The sequence below is a fragment of the Phocoena phocoena genome, chromosome 2 (genome assembly GCF_963924675.1).
Source record: "Phocoena phocoena chromosome 2, mPhoPho1.1, whole genome shotgun sequence".
NCBI classification, from domain to species: Eukaryota; Metazoa; Chordata; class Mammalia; order Artiodactyla; family Phocoenidae; genus Phocoena; species Phocoena phocoena.
In genome coordinates this window covers 172,884,907-172,906,936 of record NC_089220.1, presented here as the reverse complement: position 1 = coordinate 172,906,936, position 22,030 = coordinate 172,884,907, and the positions used below count along the sequence as shown (strand labels likewise).

General features: G+C 42.3%; 1 protein-coding gene across 1 annotated transcript in view; it reads left to right on the top strand.

Annotated features, from left to right (window-relative positions):
- The first annotated feature begins 2,428 nt into the window (after nucleotides 1-2,428).
- Nucleotides 2,429-22,030, top strand: part of ST8SIA6 (ST8 alpha-N-acetyl-neuraminide alpha-2,8-sialyltransferase 6) — a 134,631-nt gene continuing 115,029 nt past the window's right edge. The window contains exons 1-2 of the mRNA XM_065872717.1: nucleotides 2,429-2,529; nucleotides 3,015-3,113. Of these exons, the coding sequence (XP_065728789.1) occupies nucleotides 2,429-2,529; nucleotides 3,015-3,113 (200 nt within the window). The remainder of the gene's footprint in view (nucleotides 2,530-3,014; nucleotides 3,114-22,030) is intronic.

Here is a 22,030-nt window from a genome sequence, read left to right as displayed (position 1 = left end):
TCGTCAGGTTCTTTGATCTCTCAAGGATAGGCAAGATAATTCTTACTTTACCAACCCACGTCTTCAATTACAAACCTTGTGGTAAAGATCCCTACTGTCAAATTTTAACACTGGGTTCAGAATTCCCATTGCAAATTTACACTTGGTTTTCCAATTAAAATGGGCTTTTGCGCGTCCCCTGCTGATAGCCATTGGCTTGATAAAAAGGAACTTCGTTTGCAGAAAGGGTGTTTAGGGAGCCCAGTGCAAGGCTGACTCTTCTGCTGTTGCCTTGAGCCCAGTTGTGCTGAAAATATTAAACTTTGGTAAATTAGGTGAAATTGCAGCTTCCTGGCTGATACAATAATGCCCTTTACTTTTTTTCTGGAAACCATCTTCAGCGTGAGTTGTCTGCACAGTTCTTCAGCTCTAAGAGAAAGCAAATTCAGACTATCTTCCAAATCCAGACAACTTTTCCATTTTCAAGATAATTGTGTCCTATCCCACTTATCTAATACTGCTTATACTTTCAAACACATAGAATTGGATTACTTTATTATTTTAGCACCAGCTGAAGATAGCACTACTTTATCATACCCATCCTCAGATAAGCGGCTGGATCCCTAAAAATGTCATCTTAAGGAAAAGTAGCAACTTTTCATTTATCGATTAATACATATTTTAATAGGAATAGTGAGCTATGGAAGGAAATCCTACTCCTAGTCACGTTTATTTTCAGGTTTGTTTTCTTTTTCTCTTTAAGAGCATTAATTCTGAGGCGTTTTATTCATTGACCAAACATTTATTGATCAACTGCTATGTGCAAAGTTCTGGTGCATTTTCACCCAAGTATTTTAAACTGGAGTAAATGCAGAATTCGTAGAAAGGAACTAGGCAGCCTTGCATGTCTCTTCTTGATATATGCTGTGATTTCTTCTGAGATGAAATCACTGGCGACAGCTTTATTGAGCTGTCTGGGCTGCTGGCTTCTCAAAGGCTCTCACATTGGTTTTTCAGGTTAAGACCTTATGCGTCTAGGAGAGTTCAGTTGAAATATATTTTTGTTACTAAGGACACTAAAACCTTTGAAAGCACCTTTACCAAGGTCTTCACAAGGTGGTAGAGTCCAAGGGTTGCTTTTGGAAAAATATATACAAAAAGGAATAGTCCAGTGAGCCCCCAGATAACCACCGTGGAGTTTAGGGTTTATGGATGTTCCTCCAGGGTTCAGAGGCAGGGGCAAAACCCAGGGAGGTTGCACAGTGAGCCCTAGGGCCATGCGCAGACAGAATAGCTTAGGGCCGAAAGAGGAGAGGCCCACGCCCAGATAAATAGCTGGGAAGCCAGACTATATCACGCTGTCTTGGGATCACTCTCCTCTAGTATAATACATGAGATACTAACTAATCAGTGAGATGCTAACCAACATGATCCAGCCCAATATGAATTAGAGCAGGGGTCTGACAACTTGTTCTGGAAAGGGCCGGAGAGTCAACATTTCCGGCCGTCTGATCTTTGGGACCACGACTCAATTCTGTCCTTGCAGCGCAAAAGCGGCCCTAGATCAATAAATACAGCCACACGCGGCCATTGATAACACAGAGGAATGGGGCAGGCAGTTGGTCCAAGGAAGCTCTTCACAGAAACGGGCAGGGGACGAGTTCGGCCTGCGGGCGGTAGTTTGCCCGACCCCTAGGGACGGCCTGGGCCCTGGAAATCCATTCGCCGTCCCTCTGAATCTGCCTTCAGGCAAGGGGAAGTGCTTGGAAGTCCCTTGCAGCCTCTGCGCGTAGGACGATCCAGCAGAGCGACTACTCCGTTTTCAAAGTTTTGGAAGTGGGCCCTTCCCTCCCTGTTCTTACGCCTCTCCGAGCCCTCGCTCTCCTCCGCAGGGGCGCAGAGCCAGGTGTGGCCAGCTTGGGTGGGCTGCGTGGGCTTCGGGGAAGAGCGCGCGGCCGCCCAGGGGCAGGTGAGGGCGCAGGAAAGTTGGAGCCCAAGCAGCACGGCGTCCAGCGCCCGAGCCCCAACCTTCAGGTGACCCCGCGCGGCGGCGGCGGCGGCGGCGGCGGCGGCGGCGGCGGCGACGACGACGACGACGACGACGACGACCAGATCCCGCAGCAGCGCCGAGCGCCTCCGGGAGGAGAGGAGGCGAGCTGGGCGCCTCGCCACCGCCAGCCGGGCTGCTACAGCGATCCGGGGCTGGGCGGGAGTCGGGGGAGAGAGCCGGGCCGCGGCGCCTACCTCTGCCTGCTGAGAGCGAGCGGGCGGGCCGGGCCGGGCCGGGGGCGCGCGCCGCCGCCGCCCCTCCCCGCCGCCTTGAACGCTGGAGGTGTGCGTGGCTGCGGCGGCGGCAGCGGCGGCGGCGGGAGCCGCGAGTCGGGGCCGCCCGGGCTGCGCTTCGCCGGGGCGGCGGCGGCGGCGGCTGCGGCTGCGCCCGTGGCTCAGGATGCGGCCGGGAGGCGCGCTGCTCGCCCTGCTCGCCAGCCTCCTGCTGCTGCTGCTGCTGCGCCTGCTCTTGTGCTCGACCGACGCGCCCGCCCGCTCCAGGTAACCCACCGCCGCGCTCCGGCCGCCCCTCCGCGCGTCCCGGGGGGGCCCCGGCCGCCCCCTGCCCCCGTTCCTCTCGGGCGCGCGGACTTTCAGCCGCTGCGACGACGAGCCGACGGGCAGCGGCGGCCTGAAGGTGGGGCGGGACGGGGGCGTCCGGGAGGCGGCCTGGGTGAGTGGCGGGTATCGGAGGGGCGACGCTAGCCGCGGCCAGGCACCGGCTGGGGCCCCGGGGGACCGGTCAGGGCGGAGAGGGAGCTGCGGCACCGGACCTGCCGTCGGGTTTCCCGTCGGTCACTCGGGCTCTCCCGGCGGGTCCGCGCTTTCCCTTTCTTCCCGCCCCGAGCCTCTTCGCAAACTCCGGGGTTTGGGAGCTGCGCCGGGAGCCAGGGCGCGCGAGGATGTCCCGGCCGCTGGGGTGCGACCGCGAGGCCGAGCCTGCCAGCCAACTGCTCCCCAACTTAGTTTGCTTCCCGGTTGTGCAGGTTCTTGGTGGAGGAAAGCAGGGAGGCCATCCACGGCACCCGCGCCGCGCCGAGGACGCCCGGGAGCCCGCCGACCCGGCCCCCGCGCACCACGAACAGGTACCCGCAGCGCCGGGCGGCCGGAAGGAGGGGGCTCCGCGGCCGCGGCTCGGGGATGGGGCGCGGCTGCACCAAGGGGCTCGCTTCGAGTTGTCTGGTTGGGACCACACGATTGAGTGGATTTGAGAGAGAGAGAGAAGATGTGTGTGCCTACGCGCGCGTGTAACTCTCACACTCCCTCAACCTCCCCTGTAAAGCCTGTCCCTCGATGTGGATGTTCTTCGAACCAAGGGAGATGCGAAAGCAGCTGCACTTTGAAAAAAATGGGTGCTGAGTTCCCCTCGCGATAATGGTGTGCTGGAAACCTCGAGAAGCAGCTCAGCCTGTCTCTCGAGAGGTTTGGTTGGTTTGCTTTGTGTCTTTATGCTTTCAAGTGCACTGGTGTAAGATTCACGTTTGGGAGCGTGGAATTCTGTGCTCAGTGTTGAGAATGTTTTTGTCCTTACTGAATGGAGACAGATCTTTTCTTCGTCACTCCTAGGAGTATTTATCCATGTGCAATAATTATTTGGGTTTTATCTTTTCTTTTTAACCTGTCGTAAAAGTAATCCATTCTTAGTGCAGAAAGTTAGATGATATGAGAAATGGATTTAAAAATATTCACTCGGAGTCCCACCACCCAGAGATCATATTAAGGTTTTGGTTTATATTCTTACAGGAGTTTTCCCCATGTACATGTATTTGTGAAATATACTTAAGACTGTACATTGTATTTTGTTCTGCCTTTTTTTCCCTAAAAAATCAGACATATATGTGTTATTATAATGTTTTTTTTGCAAAACATTGCTTTTAATTGTTGCTTAATTCATTGTATGAATGTGCCATAATCTATATAACTTTTAATTTTTGGACACTTAGATTATTTCCTGTTTTGTTTTGTTTACTATTAATAATTCTATGAAGTATATCCTTGTATGTAAATCTGTCTGCATTTTCAGTTCTCCGAGGTGGATTGATAGAAGTTGAATGATTAGATCAAAGAGTATGTACATTTTAGGTACTGAATACATTTGGCCAGTTGCTTCCTGGATGGGTTGAATCAGTTTACATTTTCACCAGCAGGATCTACTGCTTTGAGCCTGAGCTTTGCTACTATTTTTGCTTCTTTTAATAAACTTATTTATTTCTTTTTTGCTGCATTGGGTCTTCGTTGCTGCCCGCGGGCTTTCTCTTGTTGCGGTGAGCGGGGGCTACTCTTTGTTGCAGTGTGCAGGCTTCTCATTGCGGTGGCTTCTCCCCTTGCAGAGCACGGGTTCTAGGCGCGCGGGCTTCAGTAGTTGTGGCTCATGGGCTCTAGAGCACAGGCTCAGTAGTTGTGGCGCACGGGCTTAGTTGCTGTGCGGCATGTGGGATCTTACCGAATCGGGGCTTGAACCCACGTCCCCTGCATTGGCAGGTGGATTCTTAACCACTGCGCCACCAGGGAAGTCCCTGTTTTTCCCATTTTGTATACTCTTTTCCTCTATGTCTTGTGAATCCCTTTTCCCCTATGTATCTTTCTGTGTATTCTTGGATCTTAGACCATCTTAATTTTCTGACTGCATGACTTAAGGCTCTGGTGTAGTTCCTGCATGACCATCAGAAGGGTTTGGGGGACCCCAGAAGGAATCTTGAAGTACAGCACGACATTGCCTTCTGCAGCCTCCTACTGGAATCTCACAGCGTATCAGGGGCACTGAGAGATCCTGGGGTAACAAAGCTTTAGAGAAAAATATTAGCCTGTACTTTTACTTTATGCAGGGTTGTGTATTATAGGTAGTAGTTTTCCAATGAATTGGGGAGCTTTGCATCTTTTTCCAAGTCCTGGTACTGTTATACATTCTGGTGTTGTCCCTTGGGAAGACTTAGAAAGAATGTACTAATTAAATTATCTGGTCATAGGCCTTTTTGGAGGTAATTCTTGGATGAATTTTTCAGCTTCTCTGGGCGTACTTCTTTCTACTTGGCATACTTCTTGAGCTAATACAGGTAATTCATATTTTTTTCGGAATGTGGTCCATTTTCTTAAGGTTTTTAATTTTGTATCATTCTGTTGTATTTTTCAAAACTTGTCTTTTGATCTACTTTATATCCCCTTTATCATTTATGATTGATTATTTATGTGGCAGGGGTACAAATTTTAATCCATACCACTCGGTTGTGTAGAGAAATTATAATTTTGATTTTTCTGTAGCTGGTCTGATCTTCTTCCAAGAGCCCCAGCTGTAGGTAGAAGGTATAAGTCTAAAACCAATAAGGATAGGCAACACTTACTGAATGCTTATTGTGGACAGTGGTCTAAGTCCTTTACATTTATTAGCTCGCTTAATCTTCAAAAAATACTAAGAGAAACTCTTAAGATCCTCACTTTACCGATGAGGAAATAGGCACAGGCAGATGGAGTCAACTGCCCGAAGTCACGGAGTTGACAAACTGTGGACCCAGGAGTCAGACCCAGGCCATGTGGATCCAGAATCCCACACTCTTAATCTCCCTGCTGTGTAGTCTTCCACAGGTGCTGGGCAAGATAGAGCATGTGTGTGTGTGTGTGTGTGTGTGTGTGTGTGTGTGTGTCCAGGTTAAAGCTTAGTCAGATGTGCCAACTTAAGCAACTCTTTCTGGTATGTTTATTCTCTCCGGGAGCAAATGCTCACTCTTTCAGATTGTTTCCACCATCTTTTCTGACTTTCAGATGATACCCAGATCTAAGGGGGAGAGGGGCTGAGGTGCGGTGGTAGAGTTAAGTGGTGGGGTTCATGATCATAGTATCCTTTGACCCTCTGCTCTCCAAGGGGATGTTGTCCAATTCCCGTCTGCTGGGTGGTGATAGCCAGCGATGGAAGCTGCCGTTTGTGGCTCATTCTTCTCCCTCAGGCCTTCCACCTGCTGGTACTCTCCACTGTCTTGGTCTCACCTGAGCTCCCATTAATGCTACATGTCAGGGATCCGCTGAAGATTCTCTTTTAGTTCCATCCTGAGTTGTCCTCTGCAACATTTGCTACAATGCTACCTCACCCAGCTCTAGCTGGCTAGTTCCAGCCAGTCTGCCCACTATTTTGGGGCCCTATCTAAACACACGGACCAAGGCTGGTTCAGGAAACTTAAGTATCAGGACCTCCCTCTATTTGCCCCACAAAGTGGATGTGACCCTGTGTTAAGTTAGTTTCGCGGTGGAACACTGCCCAAGAAGTGATCTTTTTCTAGAGTCCTAACTGGGGGAGGAGACAAAGCCCCATCTACCCTTGTTGTTACCCTCACCTTTCTCCAAGCCAAAGCTCTCTCTTTCCTTTCTTTCTCCTCTTTCCATCTTTGCTCTAGGCTGGAAATGTGCAGGCTTCCCCTGCATCATAGTTTCTTTTTTTTTGTCCTGACTCAAACCTGAGCCTTAAGGGTGCATAGTGGGGACTGGGATTAAATAAAAAAAAAAATTGGGAAAGCTCCAGGAGCTGAGTCCTGCAGGTAAGGTAGTTAATGTGCTAAAGAGGCATAATGGGAGGAATTTAGAGAATCTTTTCTTGGGGCTGTAGCAAATCCTATTTCGCTTGTCCAAAGCTGAGTATCACCTTATTCTTTCTCTTTGTATTCATTTAGGAAAAAGCCTTTATCTCTTTATACTCCTCCAAAGAATGTTTCAAAATAACTAGGGAAAAGTCATGTCAAAGTCAGAAAGACAAAAGAGAAAAATATACTAGCAATTCTCAAAATATAACCCCATCACAATGGATTGTTTCTCTTTCTAGTAAACTTTGTCAATATGCGTCATTGGTTTGTTTGTTTTTCAAACAAACAGCTCTTGGATTTTATTTCTCACTTCTGATGTATGTCCGTGTTTTATTTCCTTTATGTGTTTTTTTTTTTTTGGTTTGTTTTTTTTTTCCTTTGTGTTTTTTTAATCTTAAAATATCATTCCTTTTTTTCCAACAATGTTTTGAAGTGAATGCTTCATTTATCGATTTTTCCCTTTTTCTTTATAACAACAATATTTAATACTATGCATTTTCCTTTGAATGCAGCTTTGCACCTGTTCTATAAATTTGGATACATAGTGTTTTGGTTTTTAAAAATATATTCTAACTTATTTATAATTACATTAGAACATTTTAGTTTTACGTCCATAGTTCTTTAGGAAAGTAGTCTCCCCCACCCCCAGAGTAGCAGTTTTAACTTCCTTCAAGAACTTTTCCTTTGCATTCACAGCTTGTCTGTTTGGTGCAAGAGGCCTAGCTTTCAGCCTGTCTTTTAGGAGAGTACTTGTAAATTTCCAAGTGGTTGGATTTTTTTTTCTTAAATATTAATTTAATATGTGTTATTAAATAATATTAATTTCATTTTTGATTATAAAAGACACCAAATAAAATCCTGCCATAATGTTATAAGTGAGCTCCCAAATATTCAGTCATTAGACATGAGAGATTGGATTATTGTGACATTAATGACATGGCCAGAGCAAGTGTGTGTAACTCTCTGGCTTGGAATTCCAGGGTCCCTCCATGGGAATTATCTAGGTCTCGCTTATGGTTTGCCATCTTTTAGTGGCAGTGTCCATTTTGGCTTTAATATCCATGGTGATGATTCAGGATCCTGTGGCTGGCTGGGACTCTCTGGATAGAAGCCACTGTTCTTTGAAGGTCCTGCTGAGTTGGTGCTCTTTCACTGGCCCGTCTGGAAGGACTGGACTACAAGTCCACCAGAGTTGTGGGAATCCCACTTCCACTTCTCTGCTTTCCTAGAGAGGTTCGCCTGCTATTTCCATTAATGACCTTTCTTTCCATTCCCTGTGACCCTTTCTCCCTGCAGTAGAACTTGATTTGTCTCTCTTGAGAACTGGGGTTCAGTAAAGGGCAGACACCAAAAGTCAGTCATGTTATATCCCAACTCATATTATTGTAGGGAGCCTTACTGCAGAGATGCTATTGTATGTTTTTAGATGAACACACTGAAAAGGAAAACCACCTATCATTTCAACGTTGAAAAAAATGCTAGCGTTCATATTTTCAGTAATTTTATATGCACATATCTAGTAATTTTGCTATGCATATTTTGGTATGGATTAGTAACTTTTTTTAAACAACATCTGAGCTTTTCTTAATGTCATTAGTATTCTTCTGCAACATAATTTTTAGAGCATGGTGTTTGAACGTATGCACATACTGTAATTTATTTATTCTTCCCTTTGGTCACTTCAGTTGTTTATTATTTTTGATTTTGATGTGTATTCTAGTATGAACAAATTTATAGCCTTACACACAATCTTGATTATTCAGATAAATTCCTAGAAGTGGAGGGGCTTGATCAAAGAGTATGTGAAAATGTTAAAATGTTGCTATGACTTGTCCAACAACAATAGTTGTTCCAATTTATTCTTTTGTAAGCAGTATATGAGAGTGACCATTGTCTCAAATTCTTGCCAGTTCTGTGCATTAGAGTTTCTTTTCACTTTTTAAAATTTCATACTCAAGAATAGTATTTCACTGTTGTCTTAATATGTGTTTATTTGTTCACCATTGTGTTTAATTTTTAAGATGTTTGTTGACCATTTACATCTTCTTTTAAATATTTTATTGTTTAAAATTTTTTTAAAATTGAAGTATAGTTGATTTATAAAGTTGTGCCAATCTCTGCTATTCAGTAAAGTGACTCAGTTTTACACATATAGACATTATTTTTTTAATATCTTTTCCATTATAGTTTATCCCACTAGATTGGATATATTGATAGTTCCCTGTGCTATACAGTAGGACCCTGTTGTTTATCCATTCTAAATGTAATAGTTTGCATCTAGCAACCCCAAATTCCCAGCTCATCCCTCTCCCCACCCCCACCCGTGGCAACCACAAGTCTGTTCTTCATGTCTATGATTCTGTTTCTGTTTCGTAGATAGGTTCATTTGTGCCATATTTTAGATTCCACATATAAGTGATATCATATGGTATTTATCTTTCTCTTTCTGATTTACTTCATTTAGTATGAGACTCTCTAGCTGCATCCATGTTGCTGCAAATGGCATTATTTTGTTCTTTTTTTATGGCTGAGTAATATTCCATTGTATATATGTACTGCATCTTCTTTATCCATTCATCTGTCGATGGACACTTAGGTTGCTTCTGTGTCTTAGCTATTATGAATAGTGCTGCCATGAACATAGGGGTGCATGTATCTTTTTGAATTATAATTTTGTCTGGGTATATGCCCAGGAGTGGGATTGCTGGATCATATGGTAAATCTATTTTTAGTTTTCTGAAGAACATACCGTTCTCCATAGTGGCCGCACCAACTTACTTACATTCCCACCAACAGTGTAGGAGGGTTCCCTTTTCTCCACACCCTCTTCATCTTCTTTTTTTAAATTGGCTCTTCATAGCCTTGTCTATTTTACTATAAAGATATTCTAGTTACTTGTTGATTTACAAGAGGTTTATAAGCATCAAAAGTATCAAACTTTTATTTATCTTGCATTTAAATTAGCTTTCTAATATAGTTAACATTTAATTATGTCTGTGGTTATTTAATCTGTAGAAATTTTCAACTCTTCTGTATTCGTGTCGCTTATACCTACTTTTTATTGTCAATTCTGCTTTTGAATTGATCAATTTATTAATATATTTAGTACCCTGAGATAAGTGGACATCTCTCATTTTAAAATATTTAAATCTTTCCTCCTTCTAGAACTTCTTTTAGCACATGGCCAAGGGGGTGGGCTTTTTTATTAAGTTACTATTATTCTATTATATACTTTCTCCTTTGAAAATGACTATTTTTTAAGTTTGAATTAAACGATTGCTTACAAATCTAAAAATACCATTTAGATTCTCTTTTCTGTGGTTGCCATTTGTCTCTAAATGATCCTCTCCTCATTGCTTTAGTTCTTTGTTTCCATTCCTTTCTTGGTCAGTGGCAGGTCTTCTTTCTTCTAATAGTTTTAGCTTTGGAATGTGGATAGTAGTGTTTCTGAAACTTCAGATATTTAAGAATGCAATCCTTATTTTTCATCCATGAGTCGTGAATTATGCATCACAACTCCACTTTTTAAACATTTTCATCTTAAAACTTTTGTAAGATGTTCCTCTGTTTTCTGGCTGTTAGGACTCTGAGAGAGAAATGAAGGTAATATTATTTCTTCAAAAGTAACCTATTTGATTGTTTTACTGGATCCTGTCAGGATTTTTTCTTAAACTGAAAATTTAAAAAATTCACAGTGCTATCTATGTCTTTGCAACTACCTCTTTTGATTAATTTTGTGTATAAGCATTTTTAATCCACTGACCAGGTTATTTTTAAATTTAAAAAATTGTGTAGTATACCTTTGATTATTCGATGTGTTCCACAGAGTCTGCTTTTATTTTGAGAAGACAGTCTTCACTTCCTGTCTTCTGTCACTATACCTCTTACCCACCATCCCTGTCCCATGTAAACAACTTCACTTCTCTTTCTGAGTCTGCTTTTCTCTTTGTCCTTTTCCTCTGCTCTCTGGTATGGCTTCTCAAATTTGTCCTCTACATTCCTGAATTATTTTCTCTTCGTGTCAGTTCTGTTTTGCCCTGTCTAAAACGGTGTATCTGTTACATTTTTAGATGTTACAATTTTTTCCTTCTTCCAGCCCACTTCTTATCAACTCAGTTTATATCTCAGAAAGCATCTAAGATTGTAAACCCCACCTTCCCTTTCTTCATATTTTCTTGTATATTCTTGAGAGCATGAAGCAAATGCTTTCTAAAGGTTTCTTCTGTTTCTTATAGTAAATGTTTTTCTGAAGTATGATTTTTCTCTGCATCTTAAGAATAATGTTCTATCCCTAAGTTAGAGAATCTTTTAATAAGATTTATAACTTGGGAGGCTTTTTTTACATATGTTAATTTATTTATTGCGTGCAATAGAACTGATGAGGTAGGTACTATTCTAATTCCTATTTTTTTTAACTGAACTATAGTTGATTTATAATATTGTGTTAGTTGCAGGTATATAGTAAAGTGATTCAGATATATATATATATATATATATATATATCTTAAGATTCTTTTCCATTATAGGTTATTACAAGGTATTGAATATAGTTTACTGTGCTGTACATTAAATCCTTGTTGTTTATCTATTTTATATATAGCGGTGTGTATCTGTTAATGCCATACTCCTAATTTATCCTTCCTGGGGGGCTTGCTTTTTAACTTATATATCCCCAAATGAGGAGTCCTTTCTCTGGCCTTGCGCTCATCAGAAAGAATGCCTTAGAACCCCTAGTGGCTCCCACCAAGGGCTGAAAGATCCTGCTTCTTAGAGCGTCCACCAGATGAGAGACTGAGCCATTTAGCCCTTAAACAAATGTCTGCTTTTTAAAAAATTTGAATTGAAAAACAAATCTGGCAAAATACAGGTAACATAAATTTTACTAATTTGACTTTTAAAATACTGGACCTTAAAGCTATCTCTTGCTCCCATGTCTTGACCTCATGACTGTCAAAAAGTGCGTATATTCCTGAGTGGTCCTAATCAACCTGGACTTCTGCGGCTGCCAGGGATGGTGGGTGACATATGTCACCGGAAATCCAGAAAGGGCCAGGCTCCTGGGGCTCTCCCCATATCTGCCACCCCCTTCACATTCCAGGGTGTGTGAGATGCCTGATTCCCTTTCTAGACCCTTCCATTCCCTCAGTGCTGCTTTATAAATGATACGATATGATATGATATGATATGAAAATGATATGGTAATGATACGGTATAGTATGATATGATATAGTGTGGAATGATGTGATATGGTATGGTATGATAGGGTATGGTGTAATATGGTAATGATATGGTATGTTATGGTAATGATATAATATACGGTATAGTACGATATGCTATGATATGATGGTGGTATATCTCAAGAGGCTGTAGAAAGACAGCAGTGCATAAGCAGTGGTACAGCAGCACCCAAAACAGCTTCTGCTGCCTCAGGAAGCAGGTCCTTCCTGTGTGGGAGCAGCCACCTGATTTTGTGGTTGGGGCAGGCTCTCCATGCTCAGGTAAATAAAGATAGGCAGTGGGAGGAAGATCAAAACGGCTCTAATTTTTTTTCTCCCTAGACCTGCTCTGTTTCAGGGGTGAAAATTTACATCAGCTGCTGGTAATTTCTCCATGTGATGCCCTATTACTAATAACTTTTCCTCTCCCAACCTGACACATTTCTAAAGCAGCTACCTGTTGCCATCAAAATGTGTGGCTGTCATTCTGTGTAGACTTGTGTACTTCCGTAAGAGTGTAAATAGTCTGGAAGAGGGAGAATCAGGCCTTGTTGACGCGCTAGTGTCACACTGGGCTCATAACTGCGAGCTTCAGAAAATTCAAGATGAGTGTGAGCTAGACGTTGTAAAAAAAGGCTGTAGAGCTACACATAACTCTGGAACAGCTGATTTTCACCCTTTTACCCCTTTCCTCTGCACCCCGCCCTCCAAGTAGATGAAGGCTATTAAATTTTACTTTTGAGAATTGGTATCTTTGCTTCTTCGCTTTTAGAAGTAATGGTACTCTGTGTGTCCTGATTTTGAAAATTCAGTATGTTTTAAAGTTGCTTGGAGTCTGCTCGCTGGGTTCATTTGAAATGAGGCTTTACATCTTGCACTCCGCCTCCTTCCCTACTTCCCAATCCTATGTGTTAATTACAGCTCTTCTTTTAAAGGTATACAGGGGGTTCTCCTCCGTTTCCGGACTTCTGGTGTTCCCTGTTTGAAAATGGATGTACGGTGCTTCCCAGATGGACATTTTTTCAGTCCCTTCGTTCCCTGGTGCCTGTGTCATGTCTTTGGCTGCTCTGGTCTGGTGTAAGCTGCAGGGCGCAATTGTCCAGGGGGAGGCAACCCAGAGAGAGGGCTTCAGAACACAGCCTTTAGTCCCTGCCAGGCTTCTGTGGGCACATTGACATGTGGACAGCAAAGCCAGGATGAACCTGCAAGACATGAAGAAATGTTCTGCTCTTTCCTTTGCTTTGTAGGGTAAGTGGACAGGGGATCAGGAGTTAGGAAGAAATGGCATGTGATTGGCCCAACTCTCACTTCAGAGGTGGTTGGAGATGGAATTTAATTTTCTGTTTCATATCACTCCATTGCCTGCTTGACAGGGCCTCTCTTCACCAAGCGCCGGGGTGTTTCTTTCAAGACTTCAGAGCTGACATTAGGCAGTCAGCAGACAATACTGTTTGCACCCGGTGGTTCCATTGCAATGTAGATCAAGGTGGCGTTAGCGCTGTCTGGACTTGTGTATTAATTCACTGTGCCCTTCATAGACATATTCCTTGAACCAGCAGGCATTAGGATGAAACAACAGAAAAAAAGCCTGACTGCCTGGGGAAGGAATAAAGTTTTTTGTTTTTTTTTTTTCAGGAGTTGTAGAGAAGCACAAACATTTTGAAGGATTAGGTGCTAACCGAGGAAATATTGAGAGGTGAGGCTAGGACACAGCAGAAGGGATGTGACGAGAAGAAAAGGAAATAAATATATCTCCTCATCTGCCAGGAGAAGTTAACTCTTTTTAGAGCCACTAGCAGAAGCTGCTCTGTGGTTTCAGGGTGCAATGGTTCTGCGACCTCTCATTTGGGTGCCAAAAAAGAGGCTCTTTAAAGAGCAATCGATGCTTTGAGTAAACTTTAGGGAAGTGTTCTTGCATCCTGGTATCTTGTTTCGTGTCTCCTTTTGCCATTAAGAAGATGATTATGGCTTTAGTATACTTATCTGTACTCAGTAAGAGAGTTAGCTTATCCAGGGCAGTTAAATCTATCTTGTGTCTGTACTTTCAGATTTAAAAAACTTTATTTTGTTCCACGAAGTACTAAGAATACACGCTGTAGATAATCAGTCAGTAATTTCTTGGGAACAGTCATATCCATGGGCATATTATTTCTAAAGATAATTTTATAGGGCATAACCTGAGCTTCTGAAATTATTGAAGAATAATTTCCATTATCTTGTTAGTTACAGTTCTTAGTTCTAAAAGCACTAGAATTCTCTAACACATAATTTTTAAACTGTGGTATTCCAAAAAACTAAGGTTGTAGGTTTTAAAGACCATTAATTTTGAAATTGATTAAAATCTCTCACTGGTTCCTGGACTCGTAGTTGGATTCAAGTGGTACCCTCACGTGCTGTCTTGGGAGGATATACTCAATATTCCATATATTCTTTTTGAGATTATACCTCATTATTCCCTTACTCTGTGGGATATAATGTGTGATCCAAAATTTTGTGTCTGGAGTGTATTTTTTTTATAGCATATGTGCTGCTTTGTTATTTCAGGGGAACATCGTATTTTACATGTTTATATTTGTCACCATAGCTTTACTATTTGCACATTAAGTTTGTGGGCACATCTTTGTGTTTCTGTTTTGGGAGTTTATCCAATACTCCCTGTTTATTTTGGGGTTGCAAAATACTCATGTTTTCCATGTCTGGGGAATTTTATTCATGAGATAGATTGAAGTTCTGTGAGGTCTGTGTCTTGTCTGTTTCTTTCACCACAGTTATCTGGAACCCCCAGTGTGTTAGGATTTGAGTCCTCTTGCCTTGTGTCAGTAGTGGTACTAGGATTTCGAAGGTACACGTTACCATGTCGCATTGCAAGAGAGCCATTTAACGAGCTTCCCTTGGTAAAATACCAATGTTAGCAAAACCTGATTTATAATTGTGTGGTTGTGTGTGATTATATCAAATAAAATTTTGTAATTGGAGGATGGATTAAAACTGGAGGGTTGAAAACTCATATCTGCAATCATTTCTTAAAGGGAGAACATATTGATACATTAACAAAGAATTTGAATAAGTAGACGGGAACTTTTATGATACTTGTACTCTTAGGAGAATTTTTTTCTAATAAAAAATTTAGAGATTAGTGATCATTTATCTCTGAAGTCCATCATAGAACTGCTGCTTCTGTGGGGTTTTGAGAACTCTTTGAAAATTCACAGAGCATTGGAAACTTTTCACAGAAATGTAACTTTAGGTAAATAATGATTTAAAAAAATGCATGGCCAAAGCAAAGATTTAGTGTTCCTCATAATTATGCTGGACTGCTGATGGAAGATCCTTTTAAACCAAGATGCATATTCTAAGCTAGAAGGTCGCCACCTAAAAATGGATTGTATAGTGTATTAACTACTCATGTATGTGAACCATAGGCTGGTTTCTTAGTAAAGCTCTAGCAATCTGAAAAAAATGTAGATTTTACAGAATTTTGAACACTATAGAATTTCCTCCATTTTTCTCAAGAGTGGTGACAATAAGACATGTATCACGTTTAAAAGATTGTTTTATGTCATCTTTACTATAAAAACGATAAAAATCAGTAGAGGGCTGGTGTTTGGGGTAGTTTCAAATGTGGAACTTTCAGGGTTTTTTTTATAAATGCAATTAATTTTGTAAATGTAATTTAGAAATCTATGAATTTTATTCAGTGTAACAGATTCTTTAAAATGAAACATTGAAATTAATTAACAAGCTTAGAGGTGGGACTTCCAGATGGTGGAGTGAGGATAGTGTCTACAGGCCCCTGGATCTCTACATGCGAAAAAATGAGTTTAGACTCTTACCTGACACCGTACACATAAAATTAACTCGGCATGGGTCATAGCCTTAAGAGCTAAAACCATAAAGCTTCTAGAAGAAAACACAGAAAATTTTCGTGGCCTCGGATTAGGTAGAGTTCTTAGATACAATACCAGAAGGGTAATCAATAGAGGAAAAAATTGATCAATTATATTTTATCAAATTAAAAGCTTTTGTGCTTCCACATACACCGCTAAGATTATTAAAAAGATAACCCACAGATTGGGAGAAAATATTTGTAAATTGTATATCCAATAAAAGATTTGTATGCAGACTATATCAAGAGCTCTCACAAGAAGACAACTCAATTTAAAAGTGGGCAGAAGATTTGAATAGACATTTCACCAAAGAAGATATACAGATGATAGAAATGGCCAATAAACATATTAAAAAAATGGTTAACCTCATTAGTCATTAGGGAAATACAGATCAAAACCACAGTGAGGTCTCCACTTCACACCTTTTGTGATGGCTCTTCTAGTAGTTCCACCATGAGTGGGGCAGCTCCCTCCTGAAGCTCATGACAGTGGTCCTTGTTATGACCCAAGAAAGGTTTATTACACAAAGTGGGATGTCCCGAGGTGGGGGAGGGGAGGATGGCTCTCCGGGAGAAGTTCAGGAACAGAGAGAAAGAGAGGGAGAGAATAATGAGTACACAGGAGTTCTGTAGACGCCTTATGCGTCCACAGATAATCCTAAGACCTTGAAGCAATTTACATTTGAGGAATTATTACAAGAGTGACTAAAAATCAGTATCCCTTTGGCTCCAGGAATTGTAATTTCTCATTTTTTCTTATTATGAAAGCCGTGAACTTTGCCATCCTGAGTCCTGTAGCAATCCCTCATTCAAATTGCCATAATCAGTGGAGCCAGATCTGACCTGCTATTGAAGAATGTGGGTGCTGGGAACAAAGTTAAGATCTTCCTTTCCTCATAGAAAGATGCACACAGTGACAGGGAATGTTGAGCCTGTGTTTTACAGTTGAAAATACATAAACGTGTGTCTGTTATACCACAGAGTATGATGAGACCCACTGTTATAGTTTAAAGGAAGGCACCAAGACATCTGTTTCCTACAAAGGGGGACCTGTAGTTAGCTAACCTTTAAAAAGGTCATATCGGGGACAGGGGAGGCAGCAGTCTTTGGCAGACAGCTTTCTTAAGGCATATAGAATAGTCTGTTTAGGGGGGAAGGTCCCTCATTTTCAGCAGGTCCCATTTTTTAATCTGCCTTCATCTAGGCTCCAAGTTTGAGAAAGGATGGCAGAATGGGCAGGTGTTATTAAGTGGGAAAGGGAATTCTCCTTGGGTTTAATAGATCTGTAGGTGAGTAGCGTTCTCTTTTATGGCTAGAATGAGGAGAAGAGGGACCCTTGTTATGTTTTGGTAGGATGTCATAAGACTTAAAAGTCAAGAGTTCCAGGTAACTATGGCAGAGGGCAAAAGAGGTTTATTTGGGAGACCGCTGTCCATTTTGTAATATCATGAGGGTGTCTTTGAATAAGTCATATGTCTCTTGATTAGGGCTCTTTATTAGGACTGCTGCCTGTAGACAATAGGAAGAACGGAATTCCCAGTGATGCCTGTTTTAAGACTCATGACTACACTGATTGAGTAGCGTGTACCCCGATCAGAGTAGATAATATCTGGGGACCCAAAGGGAACTAACAGAGTTTTGGTGAGACCCACAGTAGTGGTGTCAGCGGTAGCGTACTGGGAAGGATAAACCCAAAGTAGGCCCACATAAGTATTAATCACTGTGAGGCCATAGTGACTTATGCCCACAAACTGGGGCAACAGCTCAATACAATCAATTTGATAATGAATGAAGGGACATTTGCTCCTTTGGTATAATCCTCACTGGCCACGATGCCAGGACAGAACAGGCCACAGAAATCGCATTGGGAGGCTAAAGTTTTGGTTACAGCCAGTGGCATTGGGATACCATGGTGTTTGATACCATGTTTAAGAATCCAAGGTCCACAATGACTGGGCCCTTAGAGCCAAGGAAATGGGAGTGCTATATGAGTTTACTTAATAAATGTGAGCAAGTTGGTAGCTATGGCATTAAAGTGAGCCTTTTCCATGGGACCTTTAGAATGAGCTGAGTCATGGGAGACTTTAATGTAGTATATTAAAGCAACAGTATATTCCTGGTGTGGAAGGCCCCATAGGGAACAATCCTGAATATGAAATCTAGTCCTGTAGTTTGTGCTTGTTGGTTAGACCAAACAGTGGACCCATTAGCTACCACCAAGGAGTCTGTAAAAATATGGACAATAAACATACATATATTGAGGGACTCCTCCAGTGCCCACGTGACTGACCTTGTGGCCCATCCTTCATCTACCACGTCTTGGCAGTGGGATGGAAAGAAGTAGCTCTCCGGTGGATTCACATGGGATGGTGGTGCTCTTGTCCATAAAATAAATGGATTCCCTTTCTCCTGGACTCAGGGGACCTTGCAAGTGGCCTGTGGGGCCAGGTGAGGGGCCATCTTTCTCGGGCAAGGAGACTCCAGAAAGCATGAGAATGAGTGTGTAGGGTTTCCACAGTAAAGAAGCCACCAGATGCCACTGGTGGCATTGTTAGCTGGGTGGCTTTTGGGGTGGCCTCCAGGGCCTGTCATTGGGGTGACCTCCATTCAGATTGACCTGATTTTCTTGTGATTGCCTAAATAGATCTTAATGAAATGAGTAGATGGGATGTCTGTTGCTTCCAGAATCTAAATAGGCAAGTAGATGTTGGGCTTGAGAGGCCGGGAAGTAGGGTTATTGACTGGAAATGGTTTGGAGCAGCCTTCTGGGGACCAAATGATGCCCCCAAATTAAACTGAGGTGGTAGAGTCTTGGATCTTTTGGGGTGCGGTGACCCAACTGTGGTTAGTCAAAATCTGGACCACAGTTTGAATGTCTTGTGCAGTAACTTCATGAGTTTCTGGCCTTGGTAGAATATTGGCAGTCAAAGGCCATAGCTGGTGTTTGAGAACAGAGCAAACCCATGAAGGTTCTGTCTGCATACATGGTGGGGACATATATATATATATATATATATATATATATATATATATATATATTTTTTTTTTTTTTTTTTTTTTTTTTGGCTACACCCTGCAGCATGTGGGATCTTACTTCTCCGACTAGGGATTGAACCTGTGCCCCTTGCAGTGGAATCGTGGAGTCTTAACCTCTGGACCACCAGGAAAGTCCCCCATGGTGGGGATATTGATGTAGCCCACAGGTAATTGAGAGAGGGTATATCGGGGCACCTCATAGATAGATGCAAATTGCGACTGTGATGCTGGAGAAATGGGGACAGAATAAACTATATTAGTGAGATCAGTAACTCTGGGGATCTACCTCACGGAGGGTATCCTACCACCCCTCTACCCACCGATGATATTTATAAACTTTCTTGCCTAAGGAGTCTTACTCTCAATTGTCGGGATTTGAGTTTTCACCCTGGGGCTTCTCTTTAGTGCAGAATTAATTTGTGAATTTTCCTTTTTAGGGTTTATAAGGCTGTGACATGTTGAAATGCTAGAGCATTAAGAAGGATTCATAGTCTCTGTCGATGACCTTTAAGAATGCATTAGGTTTTTGTTTTTTGTTTTTTGGGTCTTTAGGAGGTGGGAAGATAAAGCTGGTTAACATTTGAGTTTTAGCTCCTGGATGCCAAGGGCGAGTCCCTCCGTGCCCCTGAAGGTCAGGATCTTTATGGCAAAATCAGGGGCAGGAACAGCTGCAGATGTACTTGGTGTTCTGAGTGTTCTAATTAACCATTTCCCATCAGGGAATGAGCCTCAGCAGGCCACAGAGGGATAGCTCTGCATCCCAGCTCACCTGGGGGCCCCCCACGGGCTCACTGGGGCAATGGTGGGGGTGGAATCAGCGAGCACCATCACAGTTATGCTGGAGGCGACAGACGCAGGTGGGAGATGTGACTTGGAGACTGCTGGCACTAGCCAGTGAACAGTGGAAGTGCAAGTGCTACGACTTTGAAAAAGAGTTTGAGGGGGACCTTTGAGGTGGCAGAGGAGTAAGACAAGGAGATCATCACCTTCCTCCCCACAAATACATCAGAAATACATCTACATGTGGAACAGCTCCTACAGAATATCTACTGAACACTGGCAGAAGACCTCAGACTTCCCAAAAGGCAAGAAACTCCCCACGTACCTGGCTGTGTGGCTGAGAAGGTCTTGGTGCTCTGGCCGGGTGTCAGGCCTGAACCTCGGAGGTGGGAGAGCCAAGTTCAGGACATTGGACCACAAGAGACCTCCCAGCCCCATGTAATATCAATTGGCAAGAGCTCTCCTAGAGATCTCCGTCTCACCACTAAGACCCAGCTCCATTCAATGGCCAGCAAGCTACAGTGCTGGACATCCCATGCCAAACAACTAGCAAGACAGGAATACAACCCCACCCATTGGCAGAGAGGCTGCCTAAAATCATAATAAGTTCACAGGCATGCCAAAACACACCACCAGACACGGTCCTGCCCACCAGAAAGACAAGATCCAGCCTCATCCACCAGAACACAGGCACCAGTCCTCTCCACCAGGAAGCCTACACAAAGTGAACCAATCTTACCTACTGGAAGCAGACACCAAAAACAACAGGGACTATGAACCTGCAGCCTGCGAAAAGGAGATCCAAACACAGTAAGTTAAGCAAAATGAGAAGACAGAGAAACACACAGCGGATGAAGGAGCAAGGTAAAAACCCATCAGACCAAACAAATGAAGAGGAAATAGGCAGTCTACCTGAAAAAGAATTCAGAGTCATGATAGTAAAGATGATGCAAAATCTTGGAAATAGAATGGAGAAAATACAAGAAAAGTTTAACAAGAACCTAGAAGAACTAAAGAGCAAACAAACAATGATGAACCACACAATGAATGAAATTAAAAATACTCTAGAAGGAATCAATAGCAGAATACCTGAGGCAGAAGAACGGATAAGTGACCTGGAGGATAAAATAGTGGAAATAACTACCACAGAGCAGAATAAAGAAAAATGAATGAAAAGAATTGAGGACAGTCTCAGAGACCTCTGGGACAACATTAAACGCACCACCATTCGAATTGTAGGGGTCCCAGAAGAAGAATAGAAAAAGAAAGGGACTGAGAAAATATTTGAAGAGATTATAGTTGAAAAATTCCCTGATATGGGAAAGGAAGTAGTCAGTCAGGTCCGGGAAGCGCAGAGAGCCCCATACAGGGTAAATCCAAGGAGAAACATGCCAAGACACATATTAATCAAGCTATCAAAAATTAAATACAAAGAAAAAATATTAAAAGCAGCAAGGGAAAAACAACAACATACAAGGGAATCCCCATAAGGTTAACAGTTGATCTTTCAGCAGAAACTCTGCAAGCCAGAAGGGGGTGGCAGGACATATTTAAAGTGATGAAAGCGAAAAACCTACAACCAAGATTACTCTACCCAGCAAGGATCTCATTTAGATTCGACGGAGAAATTAAAACCTTTACAGACAAGCAAAACTAAGAGAATTCAGCACCACCAAACCAGCTTTACAACAAATGCTAAAGGAACTTCTATAGGCAGCAAACACAAGAGAAGGAAAAGATCTGCAATAACAAACCTAAAACAATTAAGAAAATGGTACTAGGAACATACATATTGATAATTACCTTAAATGTAAATGGAGTAAATGTTCCAACCAAAAGACATAGACTGGCTGAATGGATCCCAAAACAAGACCTGTATATATGCTGTCTACAAGAGACCCACTTCAGACCTAGGGACAAATACAGACTGAAAATGAGGGGATGGAAAAAGATATTCCAAGCAAATGGAAATCAAAAGAAAGCTGCAGTAGCAATTCTCCTATCAGACAAAATAGACTTTAAAATAAAGACTATTACAAGAGACAAAGAAGGACACTACATAATGATCAAGGGATCAATCCAAGAAGAAGGTATAACAATTGTAAATATTTATGCACCCAACATAGGGGCACCTCAATACATAAGGCAAACGCTAACAGCCATAAAAGGGGAAAACACAATCATAGTAGGGGACTTTAACACCTCACTTTCACCAATGGACAGATCATCCAAAGTGAAAATAAATAAGGAAACACAAGCTTTAAATGATACATTAAACAAGATGGACTTAATTGATATTTATGAGACATTCCATCCAAAAACAGCAGATTACAGTTTCTTCTCAAGTGCTCATGGAACATTCTCCAGGATAGATCATATCTCGGGTCACAAATCAAGCCTTGGTAAATTTAAGAAAATTGAAATCGTATCAAGAATCTTTTCCAACCACAGTGCTATGAGACTAGATATCAATTACAGGAAATAATCTGTTAAAAATACAAACACATGGAGGCTAAACA